At 33.6% G+C, this 17,866-nt stretch overlaps 2 protein-coding genes across 2 annotated transcripts; one reads left to right on the plus strand and one right to left on the minus strand.

Annotated features, from left to right (window-relative positions):
- Positions 1–2,834: 2,834 nt before the first annotated feature.
- On the minus strand, positions 2,835–8,549 carry LOC130649380 (uncharacterized). Its single transcript, XM_057455651.1, has 2 exons — positions 8,055–8,549; positions 2,835–6,554 (listed from the first exon to the last, which is right to left on the minus strand). The coding sequence occupies exons 1-2, from the start codon at positions 8,164–8,166 to the stop codon at positions 3,829–3,831; spliced, it is 2,838 nt and encodes a 945-aa protein (XP_057311634.1). The 5' UTR covers positions 8,167–8,549; the 3' UTR covers positions 2,835–3,828.
- Positions 8,550–13,721: 5,172 nt separating this feature from the next.
- Positions 13,722–17,466, plus strand: LOC130648436 (gamma-aminobutyric acid receptor subunit rho-3-like). Its single transcript, XM_057454488.1, has 10 exons — positions 13,722–13,803; positions 13,945–14,019; positions 14,227–14,294; positions 14,710–14,915; positions 15,103–15,185; positions 15,413–15,607; positions 15,982–16,316; positions 16,482–16,640; positions 17,167–17,187; positions 17,341–17,466. Exons 1-10 carry the CDS (start codon positions 13,722–13,724, stop codon positions 17,464–17,466), a joined length of 1,350 nt encoding a protein of 449 aa, XP_057310471.1.
- The last annotated feature ends 400 nt before the right edge of the window (positions 17,467–17,866 follow it).

A 17,866-nucleotide genomic window follows, 5' to 3' on the forward strand; every position in this document is an offset into this window, starting at 1 on the left:
TTATTCAGGCGCCAATTACACAAGTTTATTTCGTTTGATGCACTAAATATGTGATGCATATTTTACCTAGTAAATTTTCATTGCTTAAACTCTAAAGCCATGGGACAAAAATAAACCTTTTAGTGGCGCAAGCAACAACATTTTGTTGGAACATCTTTGCAGCAAAAATTAACAGTGGTTTGTATGTAGCTAAATTTTGTGGTATCTTGCAACAAAAAACCTTGTCTACAAGTTGAAGGAACGGAAAAGACACTGCGTTAAAACACGGCTTAAGCGACGAGATCAAAAGGTCTGTTTTCACAATCGTTTTTACAAACTTATGCGACTGCAAGAAAAAATAAAAAAATCTGATAGTTTTTGGATTGAGTATAAATCACGTTTTTATATTTATGAAATTCAAAAAACTCTTTATTTATTTGCTTAGAAAACGATGTATGTCTATGTTGTTTTTGTAAAGCATGTGCAAAAAATGGAAGAATGATAAAACATGCTGCAGAGACGTAGTCAAAAACATGTTTATGGTCGAGTTTTGGTAGTATTAAAAAAATGTCATTAAGTTACATAGGTAAGAACATATCTATAATATTTAAATTTTATGAATTTAAATAAACCATTTGCTTGAAGAACCATGATAATGGATATGATGGAAATTTATTGGCATTCAAAATTTAAAAATGGCGTTATTTTGAAAGTGTTTTAAGTTTTACTTTGGCTTGTAAATACACAATGTGTAAATGTAGAGCTTTTTCAAAACCTAATTGATACGGGGTTGTGCGAACATACTTTGACCGACAGGTACCTCTGGCTGAAGAGTAAAAGTAGCCAAAGCCAAATGCAGTTTGGTTAGCTACTACAAAATTCTTAATCAATATTTCTTATGCTAAATGCGGTTAGTAGGTAGCGACATCTTTTATTACTGTCATGAAAACTTACTCCGCAAAATAATATTGGTGAGCGATTTTTTTAGCTGGACGGAGGTAACAATAGACTGTTTCCCGTGTTTTTATTTAAACCGAAGTTGCAGTAAAGTTTTTTCGAAAAAGGTATTGCGTCTATACACATGTGCAACACCGTTTAGCTGTACTAAGCGCTCAGCCTGTTGGTAGCAACAGATTGTTTCCTGTTTGTTTTGTTTAATATGAGGCTGTGATAAGTTTTTTTGAAAAGGCTATGACGCCTATATGGTATATGACACTGTTTACCTGTATGTAGTAAGCGTTTAACCAAGTGTTAACAGAGTATATCCCTTGTTGTTATGTAAACCAAAGTTACGACACAGTTTTTTGAAAAGGGTATCACGCCTAAACGCATTGACGACACAGTTTACCAGTACTAAGTGCTCAGTCCAATGTTAATGGTGGTTGTTTCCTGTGTTTCTGTTTAACCAAAGTTACGATAAAGTTTTCTTTCAAAAAAAGGTATTATACGACATTGGTTAACTGTACTAATCACTCAGCCCGAAGTAATATTTATTTTTAAACTTTTAGCGGGAACGTTCTCTGAAAAATAATTTATTTTAGCTAAAGTTCTGGAAAGTTGTTGTTTAAAAAATATATTACACCAGAAAGACCACAATGCTGCGCTACAATTTTGTTGAAAAATATATTACACTGGAAACACCATAATGTTCTGCGCCTCACTCGATTTATGACATACTATACTAAAGCGCCGGTTTAACCCGGTGATGGGGAAATCTTAGATATGTTAAACTTCATAAGGATTTTAGACATGTCACAGGTATAATAAAACATTTCAGAGATATCGCTACAACACAAGCAATATTATTTAATAAATTGATATGCTAAAATCTCTTCGTTTCTTTTATATAGATGTTAAATACTGTTGTGCGGTATTGGTAAAGTATTAATTTTCACAGATTACTTTTTTTAAATTTGGGGAGACCTTAATTCTGATAACATTTTTCATGGAGAAAGGGTGACTAATAAAAAAGGTGTTAATACAGTTGTTCTGAAGGACTAAATACAGAAACATAAAGAAAATTTTAAAAACAGGTTGAAAAAAATCAAAAATTAATACCTCAAAAAATACAAGCAATTTGTTTGGTTAGCGCGTGGCAAACGGCGCAGGAATAGGATTAGATCCTACTTTTTCATCTGATTCTGAAGTCTGATGCGCTTTGGGTTACTTAAAGTTAAAACCCTTGCTTTGCCCGCTAACTGTAACGCGTTGCTTTGTTCTAGCCTGCATCTCACGTACTACATGAAACATTTTGCAAGTTCAAGATAATACCATGGGATAATACTTAATTATTTCAAATGACGGAACGACATTGTAAAAGTTCTGTACAAAACAGGCTACTGGGACCTTGAAAGGTATAGAGAACACGAACAAGAATCCGAAATCTTTTGGCATGCAAGGTCTTTTCATTCATCATTTATTCAACATAGAAAAATCGGAATAATCACGTATCTAAAATTTGCAGAATAATTCCACGTGATGAAATAAAATTTTCAAGTGAGTATTAAGTTCTAGGAATAATCCTAACGAAAGAAATTAAGGAAGTATTATAACAAAGCAATAAAGTAGTAGTGACTATTGGCTACGATACTTCTTTGAGACAGCGACAAAAACCAGCGATATGGCACACAATAACATTTCTTACTCGTTTGACACTTGCATTATGGCTAGGCTGACCATGATGGATAACAACAGTTCATAGCAATTAATAACCCTAATGATAAAAATCAAAAACTGAAATGCAGTTAACAATATTCTTCTAGCAGATCCGCCATAGGGAAAGTTGGTAAACTGAAGGGAAATGCAGCTGAGATGTAACACAGGTAGGATAACACAAAACATCAAAACAAATTATATACTTATACATATATACTTGTTACAAATTATCTTACATAATAAAATAAATTAAAGTGTACTTTGCTTCTTCTCACAAAACAGTTTGTAGTCAATTACATTAAAATGATACGAGCAATCATAACAACTTTAATTGCTGGTGACTTTATCCTTGCAATAATTTTTAACAAAGCATCCGTTACATCATATTTTATATTAGCATACAATAAAATTACCAGCTAATAAAATGGCTTTATTAAAGCACGTGATTAGCTCCAGCAAATTAAAAACGAAAATAAAATTATATAAAATGCGGAACATTTTTATAGAGAATGTGTTAGGCGCTTTGTAAGAAAATAGTAGAAAATATAATCGACTTTGTTGGTCACAGACGGACAGACACAGTTTTCGTATTAATATAAGAGATCAATTAAAATGAACACACAACTCACACAAAGGAGATTTTATCTTAACATAAAATCACTTAGAAGCTTATTTAGACTTAAGCACTTTATATGACTTAAATAACCAAACAATTTACAACACGGGTACGTATGCTAAATCTTCAGTACTAATAACGCAAAACACCATTAGAAAGTATTGTAGCGATAGTGTGAAATCACAACTTGTATGTATCTTTCTGCAACTAGTTTTCCTTTTCATGGAAATAATTTCTGATCATGCAGTAGAGTTTTTTCACTGCGGCTGATACTAAGATGACTACAATTACCAACGGAGGCGATACAAGAATAATATCTCGTGTCCAAACGCAGATTGTATCGATCAATTTGAAGCCCGGTAATTCTGTAAACGCATACATATAATCCATAGCCCAAATTAAATTAAAGACATTGAGAGTCAGCAACAGTGATAGCGACGCAGTTTCCAACCTGTTAAGTGCACTGCTGCAAAACGGTTGTTGATACCAGTGATGTAACAAGAATAACAGAAGCATTGGAAATGTAAAAAAGGTTTTCCAAACAGGGTTGACTATGCATACACACATAGCAGAAAGGATTAGTCGTCGAAGCAATACAATAATCTCCCAATTGATTGTGAGTTAGAAATCTTTGATCGATACGGTCCTTGAAACAATCCAATGATTTGATCCTTCTCCTTCGTCCCGTCATATGGTTGGTTACTGTTGAAGTCAGGAATGATACGCTTTCTTTTCAGGTAGCGATAAATTGCATATGGAGGAAAGGCGAAGCAAAAGTAAAATTGTGAACTCGTTATATGATCCTTAGTCAGCATTTTTTCCGAAAGGTAGGTTGATAAAGGAAATAACACTATCCAAATGGAGAAAAAGACCATGATAAGATATTGCCACCATAAATAACAGACAACATCACCTTGTATGTACAAGTGACCTGTGTCGTTTATGTTGACGCAATTCATCATTCTTAAGCAGAATGCTGAAATTCCAGTGTAACCTAGCAATGTGAGTTGAATTAGACACGATTTGACCTTTACATGTACGTCTTTTTGGCAATTCGCTAATTCTCCTTCCTCTCTCCTTCGCGTTATACATGCCGAATAAATTTTCTTTGTAACGAAGGCTAAGATAAGAAACATCATTGCTGTTGGAATAATGGATATTTTAACGACTTCTTTTCCGACCTTTGTCAGATCTTTACTTGGGCACAATTTTGATAACGGTTCAGAAATAATTTGTAAGTTGAATACAGACGAAATTATTTTTTTAACACTTCCCACAACAGATTTTGTCTGATGATCGTTTTCGTTAATTCGCAGTAAAACTTCGATTTGATAGAAGAAAAATAAAATGGTCTTTGTTCCAGAAATATTTTTTATCATACCAACTTCTTCATGATAATTAGGCGTTGTGCAAGGATCTTCTTGTGTTGCCACTGCACTAATAATGGCCGTATTACGTTCATCCTCCCTATCAAATTCAGTACCGTCAAGCAAGGGTTCCATTACCGACTCATGTAGAACTTTTGTCTTTTTAAAACTTCTGATATGTTTCAAAATAAACAAGAACACATTTTTGTAATAAAGGAGTATTCCTGTATAAATAATTGCATAAAACAAGTAAAGTAGCCAAAATATGTGTTTCTGGCATCCGGTTTTTAAGATACAGCTTTCATCAACAAAATTTACTCGGTAGCCAGTTTTACATGATCCACATAAAATGCCCATCCTATATCTATTGCAAGTATTGTATGAGACACATTTGACCTTTCCATGTGAACAGCAGTACGATGGTGGACAAGGTAAAAACGCTACTATTCTTTGAACTGTTGATGCATAACCCCAAAAATTATCACGACTTGTAATTCTATTATCACAATGTCCACCGGAAGGGCATTTCAGGCATGCTGCGTACTTGTTTAAGACTCTAGAACGATCATGTAAGATTTGAAATTTCCCCTGGCGCATGGTGTAAGAGTTTTTCTTGCATCTTACACAACGCAAGGACGACAATTCTTTCAGTTTGCCATACCTTACTGGTACAACGTAATGATTATCTGGGCAGACATAGGTAAAATTGACTGTCCAGTGATCTAAGCTTGCAAGGCAGGCATCATGACACGTAAATCCGTCTGTAATTGGCCACTCTGGCAGCATCTTTGAAACAGCCATTGTGACATTTTGAAAAAATGCTGGAATTGTTGAATAAATCAACACACCAGAACTTAATGGATATATCGGATTTCCATACATAGTAACGTTGTTAAGTACAATAGTTGAATAGGAAAGGCTTTTTTCGATGATGGCATAAATACTTCCGCCTAACACCAAAGCCGTGTTTGAAATAAACTTCGAGTTCTCTACCAATAAGCTTACAGTACCGTCTGTAAAATAGATTGCTCCTCCGTATGTTGCTGTGTTGTTTAAAAAGATACTGTTTGTAACAACTACCCGGCTTCTTGTTAGTGTTAGAGCACCACCTAGTATACCCTTATTGTTTTTAAAAATTGAACGCTTTACAGTCGCCAGACCTACATAGTCCATACGTATTGTGTTATATTTGAAGCCCTCAAAGCTAGAATATAATATATAAAGTCTTGAGCAGAGAGATACTGTTATTGCATTTTGAAGCGTCAGCGTGTTCATAAAGTTGGTATTAGATATAACAACAACGGAAAAAGGTGATAGTTTACAAGTTAGCAATACATTGGGTATGTTTTGAAAAACACAATTTGATATATTGACAACGACTACATCGGTAGCATGAATTGACGATCTAACTATGGTGCTATTAAAAATTCTTAGATCCGCAAAGAGTAGATTAAATTTTGAGTTAATAAACTTGCAGTTGGTTATTTCGAAGTTTAATAAGTCTTTTCTGGCCATGATATTCTCACGAGCTATAAAATCATTACAATGCTCCAAAACACAGCTATGTAATTTTATATTCGAGAAGGATATTCCAACGGTGATTAAAGAGACATTGTAGAACCTAATTCTATTAACGGTAATGGTGTGGTTATCAGAAGAATAAAACAGATATCTGTTGAAGGTTCCTTGGTGATTTGGCATTAGTATAATCGGTAACACTTTTCCAGTACCTTCCATTGCGATATCTCTTTTAAGCTGGAAAGTTTTGTAAACTTCATACGTTAATGGACTTAATTCATCTTTACCTCCGTCTAGATTAATTACTGTCACCTTGGTTTCCAGAACGTATCCTAGAGATTTACAAGGAAATGTTAAATCTCGTCCACATCCATTTTTGTCTTTTCCATTTCGACGCGATACAAATACAGCTGCTGAATCTAAATGAATAAGACAACAACATATTACAAAAAGATACCTTAGATAGCTACAATCCTGACATAATATTTGTGGAAATGGCAGTTTTTGGGCTACTTCTTGCAATGGCCAAACAAACAGCATCAATTGGTCAGTATTTTTACTGTGACAGAAGTGTAGGCATTCCTCTTATCTTGAAAACAAAGCAATTTAATATTTGAGATTTGTAATAGGTGTAAAATCTAAGAGGTGTAAAGTTAGCGAAAGTGTCAAATCATCGTCATTTTTGCCAGCATCCTGATCACTATGCTTTCTTTATCCACCAAGTCTGCGTACAAAGCTGTGAATAGGCAACCTCATCCCCAAGACTATATGCTTTTCAACGGCGCTACGCTTTCTGATAGTTCTAGTGAAATAGATTTTCGCCGCTAAAGTAAACGGTGCTAGGGTCGATCTTGGTGAATGTGACGAAATGTTTGCTTCATGTTGAGTATAATTACCGTAAAGCGTCTAATAAGCGCCCCTTCTTTCAAACACCCCCTTTTATTAAATCCCCCTTTAATAGAAATGGCTTTTAATGAAGACATTTTCCCAGATGTCTTTTATGGGTAAAAACAAATGACAAGTGTTCAAGTTGTTCTCGCTCAAGTTGTTTTAGTGATTAATATTTGCTTATTTTCGCTTTCCAATGACCGTGATTTTCATAGAATTGGCTGAGTCAGCATTTAAAAATGATATAATAAACTTATAACTTTGTATAAATACAAAACTGATTTTTTTAAATACCTCCCTATTTTAAACTTCCCTTCCAATAAACGGTCCCCTCAAAAGCTAAAAAGATACCCCTCCCCCCACCTTCCGGGCGTTGTTTTGGGGATCTACGGTAGTCCTCTCAAGTAAAGCTCTTTTAGCCCCAACGACATCTTTTACCTAATGTCATTTACGTCAAAGTGAAACAAACAACTATTATGAAAGATAAATATTTTAAGGGTCAAACGTTAAAAATTAAATAAATGTAGACCTGAATCGTGTGAAAATTATTGCAGAGCGCTAAAATTGAAATATAACTTAGCTATGAAATGAATTACTCTGATGTATACGTACATTATTTCTGTTTTAATTTACGGGATCTTCAATCCTTGAAAAAAGGTTCACTCCCCATCTGTAATTTTTTGTTGTTTATAGTACACAAGACTTGCCCTGATCCTAAGTAACCATTTGGTAAAAAAATATTGCCAATGTTAGCACCTTTTCCAATGACGTCAAATCCGGGGAAACGTGGCAGAAATTACTTTCAGTATGAGATTCGCATAATTGCTTGAAATTAAGTCTTGGAAAACAAAATATGTCAAATGTATCCTGAAGCTACACCCTTAAAAAAAACACAGGCCGCAACGAAAGCAACAACATCAGCAACAACACAAATAAAACGTAAATTTCAAGCAAACAATCCACTGAATAGAAAGGCCTAAATTCAGAATGTACGAAAACTATAAGAAAAACTTGATTTATAAAATAATAACCTGTTAATGTCGCTGTTAATACCACCACCAAGATTTGAAACTGTATGTTAACCATTTTCAAACCTACAGGACTTTTATTTTTGTGAAATAGCACTTCTTCTTTTCTGTGCATCCGTTAGGAAGTGTTGAGCAGAGGTTAAATGATATTGTTACTTGTCATCAATTAGAAAATTGAAAGTCATCTATGACCTGTTTTATTGTCAAACGAAATAAATATAATAGAAAGGATAAACAAGTTGAAGGTTTTGTTTTAAAAGCGCTAAATTGAAAATGATAGTTGTTTTGAAAAAGGATTTTTGGCTTCAAAGTGAAATTCTCACTTTATACATTAAATGGAGGCTATGCATAACAAATGTTCACCCCGCAAGAGATGTTACATCTCTTTAATAATAGCCGTATTCCGTCTGTTTGTTTGTGCGTCTGTTTGTCTTTTTGTTACGGAAACACGCAATGCGATATATAAAAGACGGGCGACCCCGTGGTTTTTTCCACGGGTTAACGACTAGTCTCTCTAATAATAGCCGTCGTCTGTCTGTTTGTCTGTCTGTTACGAAAACACGAAATCCGATATATAAAGGACGGGCAACCCAGTGGAATTTTCCACGGGTTGACGACTAGTTATAATTTATTAGTTAACCGTTTATTCATGTATTTCATAGTTAGTGTGGAACTTAGTGTGGAAGGTTTTACTGCTTAGAAAATTTAATGTTTTTTAATCAGCAATTTCCTACTTGCCACAAAAGCCAAATGGTGCTTTTTTGTAAAAAATGTTTTAAGTCGTATTTTGACATGATCGGTTTAACACACTCAATGTACAACAAAATAAGCGGTATATATGTATTTATTTACTGACAGATATTTTCAACCGGTCAATACGGGCTTTATACAGCACGGTATAACTTTTAACCTCATAGCAACCAAAATGGTTACTATAGATATAAACAAACAACTTCGCAGGGAATTGGTAACATAGGTAGCTATATACAGTCTCAAAAATCAAGTTACAGTAAATCCAAAACCTCGCATCACTCCGCCAGAAAAACAGCAAGAAATGTTTAAATCCACTGCGTTTTTAATATCAACATTCATCGCAACAATAAGCAACGAAGAATAAACTTTGGGTCAAAAAACGTTTAAAAAAATTCTATATATGGATATTCGAATGTTTTGTTCTCTATTTGTACATGTATTTAAAAAATTGAATTCAAATCGAACATTTTCTTTCTTTATCAAAACCTGGTTTTACAACCTTGTCACAAGTAAATCTTTAGAAAATAATCGTGGTTTCTACAAACCCCCTAAAAATAGCTATCCGTTAATAAATACAATATACACTGTTTTATCTATCTCTTCCGAGAAATATTACCCTCGGTAATATTTCGAGTCTATACCTTTGACCTCGGGTAATATCTCTCGGTATAGATAGACAAAACAGTTTATATTGTATTAATAGGAATTGCTATGTCAGAATTTGTTTGTGTTTGCCTTCTATTCAAGGTATTTTCGAATTTGTTATTTGCCTTTTTATCTATTCCCCTGAATGAGCCCATAACTCTTGTTCAAATTTAAGACGATTTTTTATCTTTTTTATTTAGAAAACGATCCCGTATACATGAGCCTGTGTTTTTTATAGTCAAGACAGCAATGAAGATTGAAAAATAAAAAAGAGATTTTATTTTTCATAAACTTCGAGTAAATTATTTTGGACATGAAAACAGAGCATTTAAAATTATTCTGTTCCGATATCAATATCTGAGTACTCTGGCTTTCTTCTACATCTTTTTCTTTTTGTTCTTCTTTTAAATTACTCCTCACCTTGCCCCTGAACCCCTACGGTTGAAACAGCAGTAAGATTCAACTACTTGTGCCACGTTGTTGCAAGTTTTACGCCGGTTGTGGATCTTGGATTTTCATTTATGTTCAAAATCAATTCATACACCGGTAGAAATCCTTTATCTTGGCAAGAAAACGATCAGCTCGTTCTGGTGCATATACAGTAGACTCCCGGTAACTCGAATACCGGATAACTCGAAATTTTATTATCTCGAACTATTTTGCCCGGTCCCTTGGACATTCCTTATTAATCTCTTATAAAAATCACTCGTTAACTCGAACCTTGGTTAACTCGAACATTCGCTATCTCGAACCATTTTCGAGTCCCTCTTCAGACAATTCCTTCGGATAACTCGAACTTTAAAGGGAAGAGAAAAACAATTTGTTTTATAAAAATTGATTTCTTTAATTCTAATTAATTCATTTCAAAATAGAATTAAGCTTCACTTGTCTGGATATATTTAGTGTGCAGAAAACTTTCAAACCTTCCCCATCGCCAAGATTACATCTTTTTCCAATGATCTTCACATGACACCTTGAAAATGGGTCACTTCGCAAGAAATAAAACACGGTCTTTGCTCTAGTGGTTGACAATTGTCCGGCCTATCCATCAATTGATGCCCTTGTATCGGTCGATTTAATTTGTCTGTCATAAACACGGAACCAGTTATGACCAATGACGAAATTTTATTAGATATCCCAGATCAAGATGATCATGTAACGGAAGAAAGCGATAATTATAATCACATATTCAACCAAGTTGTCCCAAATCTTCTGATGATGAGCACTGGAGGTCTTTCGCGAGTACATGCTGTTCAGTGAAAATGGTGAGTGCATACACCAATGTAATCACCAAATTGACACAATTGTAGAGAATGAGTTAACCTCCAAATTAAAACAAGTGGATATTTGAGATTATTATCAAAATCAGTAATCTTTGACTATACAAAATGTGATACTTTAGTAGTTTTTTTTAAAAAAAGAAAAATCGCCTTAACTCGAACTATTATCTTATTTTTCCTAAAGTTCGACTTAATGGTGACTTCGCTTGGATCGAACATTCGTTAAGTGAAGCAAATTATTGCGGTTTTTTGGAGGTTTGAGTTAACCGGAGTACACTGTTTGGTAAAAAAAGAATTACACTGAGTGTGTAGAAAAGTCTCTTCTACGCACACAGCGTAATTCTTATTTCTAACATTAGGATTAGCCAACCTTTTGATGCTTTGAATGTTCCTTTAGGACAAGGGAAAGACATTTGGAAAAGGTTTTGCTACTTTTTTGTGAATCATTTTTGCAGCTAACTGTTTGACGGCTAGCTCTTTCTTTTTTCATGTACACCACCAGGGCATCTTCAATCAGAGTAATTCTTGCTTTCGTAACCATACTCGTTTTATAGATCTAGACTTGAAGTACTCTCTTTAACAACTTTTTCAATTGTTGTACTTTGGTTTTTATTATCGTAAAAAGTTCTTTCTATTAATAGAACAAATTTTGCAAGTGGTTGAAATTTTCGTTTTCTTTCATCTAAAGTTTCCATACATATTGTCAGTAATTCCCACTTAGGACAAGTGGAGTAACCCTGGATAACCTTCCCTTGGACAATTGCTTAATTAAAACAGAATGCTTGCTTCCTGTCTTTTAGTAGATGCTATTACAATATTGTACGTTTTCATGAGTCAGGGAAACATAACTTCACTTATCATTTAATAAACACGCTACGTATCACGGTATAGTCTCCTATTTGCTGCGTTCTGCACAGCATAACACAAAAATTAAAGAAATAGATATAAAAATTTTTTTGCCAAACAGTTTTCTTTCTCATTTCTTTTTTTTTTTCTGAAGTTTATTATATCCTGAAAAATCCAAGAAATTTTTTAAAGCTGGCTCAGCTGGCTCAACTCTTTTGCGAATGCAAAAATTATTGTCAAGAAAGAAAAATAGCGGTTACATATAAAAACCAGTGTAGTTTATAAATTCTTGATTTGCAAGAATTGGTAATAACATGAGGGATTTTACAATACAGTATTAGTCTTGTCTCTTTACTGTCATCAAGTTACTGACGTCATTAATGACGTCGCAGTTTTTAAAATTAGAATATTTTAGTGAATCACCTTCGACATTAAAGTGGAAGAAGTCAGTAGCATGAATACTATGATCATATCCTCTTCTATTCAGGGGACATTAAAAATCACAGAAATAAAACAAAACTCTCTTTCATTAGTATTCAGTGCAATTTGTTACGAATGTACTATATATTGAAAGTAACTGACTTTTTCACAATTTAACCCCTTAAGGCTAGAAGGAGCAAAAATCCGCTATCTGGCATACTTTCGTTAATAACATTAAAACTTTTCACCCAATGATCCATTTACATCTTAGAGTCTATTTTCCCTAAATTACGTCTATTTCCTTTTGCAGTTTTTGTGCCTCTAGCGTGCCTCAAAGAGAAGTACACCAAATAAAACAATTTTTTTTCTTCAGATTTTTGTCTAATTGGGGCCTGAATAAGGCAAATAATGTTAAAATAAAATTTAATTTTGCGGTCTCCACAAATAGTGTAACCAAGCACGTCACTTGCATGTTACAGAACGCACGCCCACTCATGGAATCCTATTGGTGGTCAGTAATAAAATTAAATTTATTGAACATGCAAATATTTCCAGTAATTTACCTAAACAGATAAGAGAAACTGGTCCATAGTTTTCGCAGTGATGTATATATTATAATACCCGTATACGTCTGTCCGTTTGTCACGCAAAATGGTACCGAAGTTGCGCAAGTAGCGAGAAGCACGCAATGTAGTATAAAAAGGACGGGCGAACCCGTGGATTTTTCCACGAGCTAATGACTAGTTTGTTTAATTTTTGTAAACATATTTGACTTTGCAAACATACGTGTGTACGCAATTTTACAGGTGGTGAAGATTTACGGTCTAGTGATTTAAAACACCGTTTTCAATAATTTTAACTTATTGAATACTCCCCTCTGCCAGAGTTTTCAAGAAAGGACAGAAAAATATTTATTGGTGTTAACTGTTGGTGTTATTCGATAAATATGACGTCGAGGTTCTACACTTTCTTAATTTTTGCTAACTTTTCCTTATTTGCAAAGAATTTGTCCAATTATAACGCCTTCATTATTCTATTTTTCATACTTTGCAATTTTTGCCCTTAATTGAATGAGAAACACTACATTTGTTTACCTTTAAACATTTTTATACATCTGAAATTTATCTTGTATTTCCGTATCTATTTGTTTAATAATTTGTATCAGCTAAATGTGGAAAGTGGGTAAAGTAATTTTACTGTCGCTTGCATCACTACCAATAATAGCATGACTTGAATTCTGTAAAGCTTTATGGGAGCTGGCATCATATTATTTTGCAAAAAATTAATTTAATTACATGTTTTCTTAATTTGTACTGTTTTTTACAGGCTTTTATGTAGGAGACATTACAGACTGCTGTTAAAATTTACATATATAAATATGTAGTTCTAGATAAAAATTTAGTGTAAATTGAAAACGAAAAGAATCCAACTTTCGCGGGAGTTAATCTTTCCAGATTTTGCAAATAACAATTCCAGATAATTTTTGCGGGAACTAATTTTCGCAAAAGTAACGAAAACTTCATCAAATGTAGTTGTTGCAAAAATTAATTCACTTATGGTATTCATACCTGACTGAATGAAAAAAAGAAAATGAAGAATGCCTGATGTGCTATTTTTTACAGATCTCAACAATAAATCCATGCCGACATATCATTTATTTACGTTATATTCACCTGACTAAACTATTTCAACCTTTTAAAAAGCAGAATAACATTATTCTAATACAATGCTTTCGCGAGCTAATTTAACACGAGGTCATTATGTTTTTAAAAAAGAATTAAATTTTGCCAAAGGAGGAATCTTCACAGGTAGCAAGTAAAAGCAACAGTATTTGCAACACTTGTCATCATGCAATGACACGAAGAAAAACTATATTTTCCTGATTGGAAAACACAAGATGTTCCAAATTTTTTTCACTCTACATTTGTTTATTTTTTTACCACATATAGCTGGAAAGATAGTATCAATTGATGACGTTATTGCAACCGTTAATTATGATAAAAAAATACGCCCTTATCATGAGAGTAAGAAAAGTCTCTTTATCATTTGCTGGCACTCTATTTGTTATAAGTGGAAGAGGTGGCTAGTTCAAAATGTTTATTTGCAAAATTTCTCCCTTTTTCTTAAGGTTACCAACTTAAACCTAAAATTGCCCATAGAAGTGTATTCTAATTCCTAACTTTGTATTTGAGTCTCATAAGCTGATTACATAAACACTTTTTTTGTTTCAGACGAGCCAGTCAACATTACTACACAAATACATATAGTATCTCTGGGACCAATAGATGAAAGAACGTTCGTAAGTTGAAATATCTAATACATTTTCTTTACTTTCGTGTTGACAATGAGAAATTACTTAATTTTACAGGATCGTTTACCCCTTGCTTTTCTTTGTTCTTTTAGCTTTTTGATTTGATTTTTGTTTTTCTTCTCTAGATATTTTTTTCTTCGTTCGTTCTCCCAGCATTTGACGGTTTGTTCCTTTAAGTCTTAATCACAACACTTGTGGAACGTAAGAAACTGATTGAAATTATGCAAGCGCTATGTTTTTAACTCTTCTTACAAAAAAATAAGTCGAAAGCAAGTATATATATCGATCACATCATTCATATCAAATTTGTACAGGAGACTTGCCACTAAATTTAAAAACCAACAACCAAAATGCGATAATGCGTCAGATTGATTGCCTTTTACTGTTGTAAATACTTTACTAGACCTACGAGATTGGATATTACCATCGGCAGTGGTGGAATGACCCAAGATTAAAATTTAACGGCTCATCAATTACACACAATTTTCCTCCGGAAGAACAAATATGGATCCCAGATCCCGCCGTGGTCAATGTGAGACAATTCACACGCTTTAGAACATCAGTTCGAACAGTGATATCACCGCAAGGAAATGTCTACGTTTCCCAAAAGTACGTGCAGTATGAATTTTTAATTTTTATTTTCAAAAGAATGAATTTTTTTAACTAGATGCAATGAAGTAAAGATTAATAGAGATTCTTAAACATACATAAACATAAAATTTAGTAAGAGAGGGTTATGACATTATTAGGGCAGATAAACCACTGCTTAGAAATTTTTATGGTTCAAATTTTATAGGACTAAAGCTGTTTGTTCCTGCGTTATGGATCTTAGAATGTTTCCGATGGACACACAGAAGTGTCCCTTCATTATTGAAAGCTGTAAGAGTATTATCATTATCAATAATAACAACAACAATAACAACATTAACAACAATAACAACAATAACAACAATAACAACAATAACAACAATAACAACAATAACAACAATAAAAACAATAACAACAATAACAACAATAACAACAATAACAACAATAACAACAATAACAACAATAACAACAATAACAACAATAACAACAACAATAACAACAGTATAATTTAATTTTAGTCGCGTTTAATGCTGGCAGTTTGCAACTCTTTCTGCACGCATCCCCTGTTACATACAACAACGAAGATGTTGAATTATCCGGTTATGAACTTCTCGATATCACAGCAGAAAAATTATTACCACAATATCAACTTGTTGGAAGTAAGACATCTGCGTTTGTTATCTCCACGACATTGCTACAACTAGATATTTTAAGTAACTTTTCCGGGAAATAATTTTCGCAACCTTCACAGTTTTTTGTCAAAATCATGAAAATTTTTTCCGCGAAATTATTCGTGAAACTCGACAGATTTTTTTTTCCGTTCCTTCTGATTTCCCTCCTCCTCCTACGTTTTGCATAAAAGCCCTTTGAAGTATAAATTAAGAAACAAAATGTCATTAATCTTTTGCGAATTTTGCGAAATATTAAGACTTGCTAACTGTCTTCACCAAAATGCGTTCAAAACCTTATTTGTTATCTTTAATAAAATTTCCTTTATATTTTTTACGTGCTGAAATCCTTGCAAAATTATTATTTTACAAGGATAGACAGTTTGCGTTTATTTTTATTCATTCTATATATATTCTAGATGATTCTGAATATTATGACAATCTGGTTTATACATTTGTTGTGAAGAGAACGCTTACCTACTACCTCTTTCGAGCTTACGCTCCAACTGTTGTGCTAATGATGTTTAACTTCGGCTCTTACTGGCTTCCACCATCTGCAGTACCAGCCCGTATCACACTGATTGTGACTACAGTTCTTACAAACGTTGTCATTCTACAAAGTGCGACAGAGCAAACAGTTAAAGTGAAATACGTGACGCCCATGCAACTCTTCCTGATTGTCAATATACTGTTTATACTCTTTTCCATAGTTGAATATGTATTTGTGATTAATTTCCACCGAGTTGGATATAAGGTAGGTTAAAATTTCATGGTTCCGCTTAATTTTTTTATATTCTGTGGTCAAGACGTTCCAAATTCAAAAATTAGTCGTTGAATGTGTACCGGCTCATGTCGCGATGGAAGGACATCAACCATTAAGGTTGAATAAAAAAAATCAATAATATTTACTCTTTTTTAGGAAAAGAAAGAAAAATTTGATTCCGATAAGATTGTACTAAATTCTTACGTCTTGAAAAACCACGAACATGCCAACCAAAGAAAGTTATCAATCGGACCAACGAAATATGATGGCAAACAGAAAAACTTGAAGAAAAGCAAAATAGACAATTGCTTCAAAGTTTTATTACCTTTTCTATATTTCTCATTTTGTTTTATTTATTTCTTTTACTTCTTACATACTTAAACAGCTGGTTTTAGTTTTGACAGATTCCAAGTTGGTTGTATGTTGCATACACAAGATCATCATGTACTTAGATATACATCGCACATCAAAGCAATGAAGGTCTTTTATTTATTAGAAGTAATTAAATAGTCATTGTATTATTTGAAACAGTTTCAGATGAAACAAAAACATTGAATATAAAGAAAGAAAGCTAAAATTTAAACGATGTTAGAGGAAGAGTATTCAAAGAACTTTTAGATGCAACATTTTTTTCTTTATTGTACTGGTGATTTTTACTTATTTTTTCTGATAAAGCATACTCTAATTTATTAATACCAGACGGTGGCCTGTGGATAAATCCACGTGTTCGCCTGTGCTTTATTTACCACATTTCGTGTGTCTCACTACTGCGGTTACCGTTGTGCGTGACATACATAAACGTATACGGATATTATATTATAGACAATTTAATTTTCCGTAGAATAAGTCAGCCTCCAAGGTGGTAAGTACGTGTAACGGTCGATTTTCAGTTCATCCTGCGCTTCGGTAGAATTTCTAATCACATGGTTCATCGCGTCACTAATAGTTAGTTTTCGTATTTCTCACGTGGTATATGTTTTTCTTAACCGTATGGATTATGGAAGGTCTTTTTTAGGGTTTTATAGGTCTTATCGGCTCAGAACTCTTGACGGCGTTCCGATATGTCCAGTGTTGCTTGCCGCCAAGAAACACGGCACCTAAACATGTAAAAAAGCTCGAAAGAAATTTCAAGAAGCATTAAAAATGATTTTATCAACCTCGTTCCCAGGATTTCTTGACTTTCTATATAAAAGGGCAAAAGCAATCTTGAAACCAGCCTTCTCCTTCATCCTTTGGAAATTCACAATGTTTGATCTGGTTGTTAACATGTGAAAAATTCTACGAGAATTCGAGGCTCAAATTAGTAAAAATATATTGCATTTACTATTTCCTTTGTAAACTTTTTCTCCTTGATAACATGTTTTGTTTATTTAAACAGCTTCGTCTCCAGTTCAGGTTTTTCAAAACCGCTAAAAAAATAATGGCTTCGTTTCTTCACTTTACTATAATGTGCCTGTCACGGATGCTGCATCAAATGCTTCGGTAGTTAGACAGATTCTTGAAACCAGGAGGCTGAGGTTTGATTTATCAGGCCATATGGC

Source organism: Hydractinia symbiolongicarpus, chromosome 7 (genome assembly GCF_029227915.1).
Source record: "Hydractinia symbiolongicarpus strain clone_291-10 chromosome 7, HSymV2.1, whole genome shotgun sequence".
NCBI lineage: Eukaryota > Metazoa > Cnidaria > Hydrozoa > Anthoathecata > Hydractiniidae > Hydractinia > Hydractinia symbiolongicarpus.

Bases quoted from the DNA above. Each gene is read 5' to 3' on its own strand.
- LOC130648436 (XM_057454488.1), top strand. From the start codon at position 13,722: ATGCTTTCGCGAGCTAATTTAACACGAGGTCATTATGTTTTTAAAAAA. The intron at 15,186-15,412 runs GTAAGAGTATTA...ATTTAATTTTAG, and splicing joins TCCCTTCATTATTGAAAGCT to TCGCGTTTAATGCTGGCAGT. The intron at 16,317-16,481 runs GTAGGTTAAAAT...ACTCTTTTTTAG, and splicing joins TCCACCGAGTTGGATATAAG to GAAAAGAAAGAAAAATTTGA.
- LOC130649380 (XM_057455651.1), bottom strand. From the start codon at position 8,166: ATGCACAGAAAAGAAGAAGTGCTATTTCACAAAAATAAAAGTCCTGTA. The intron at 6,555-8,054 runs GTTATTATTTTA...TTATTCATTTAG, and splicing joins ATTAACAGCGACATTAACAG to ATTCAGCAGCTGTATTTGTA.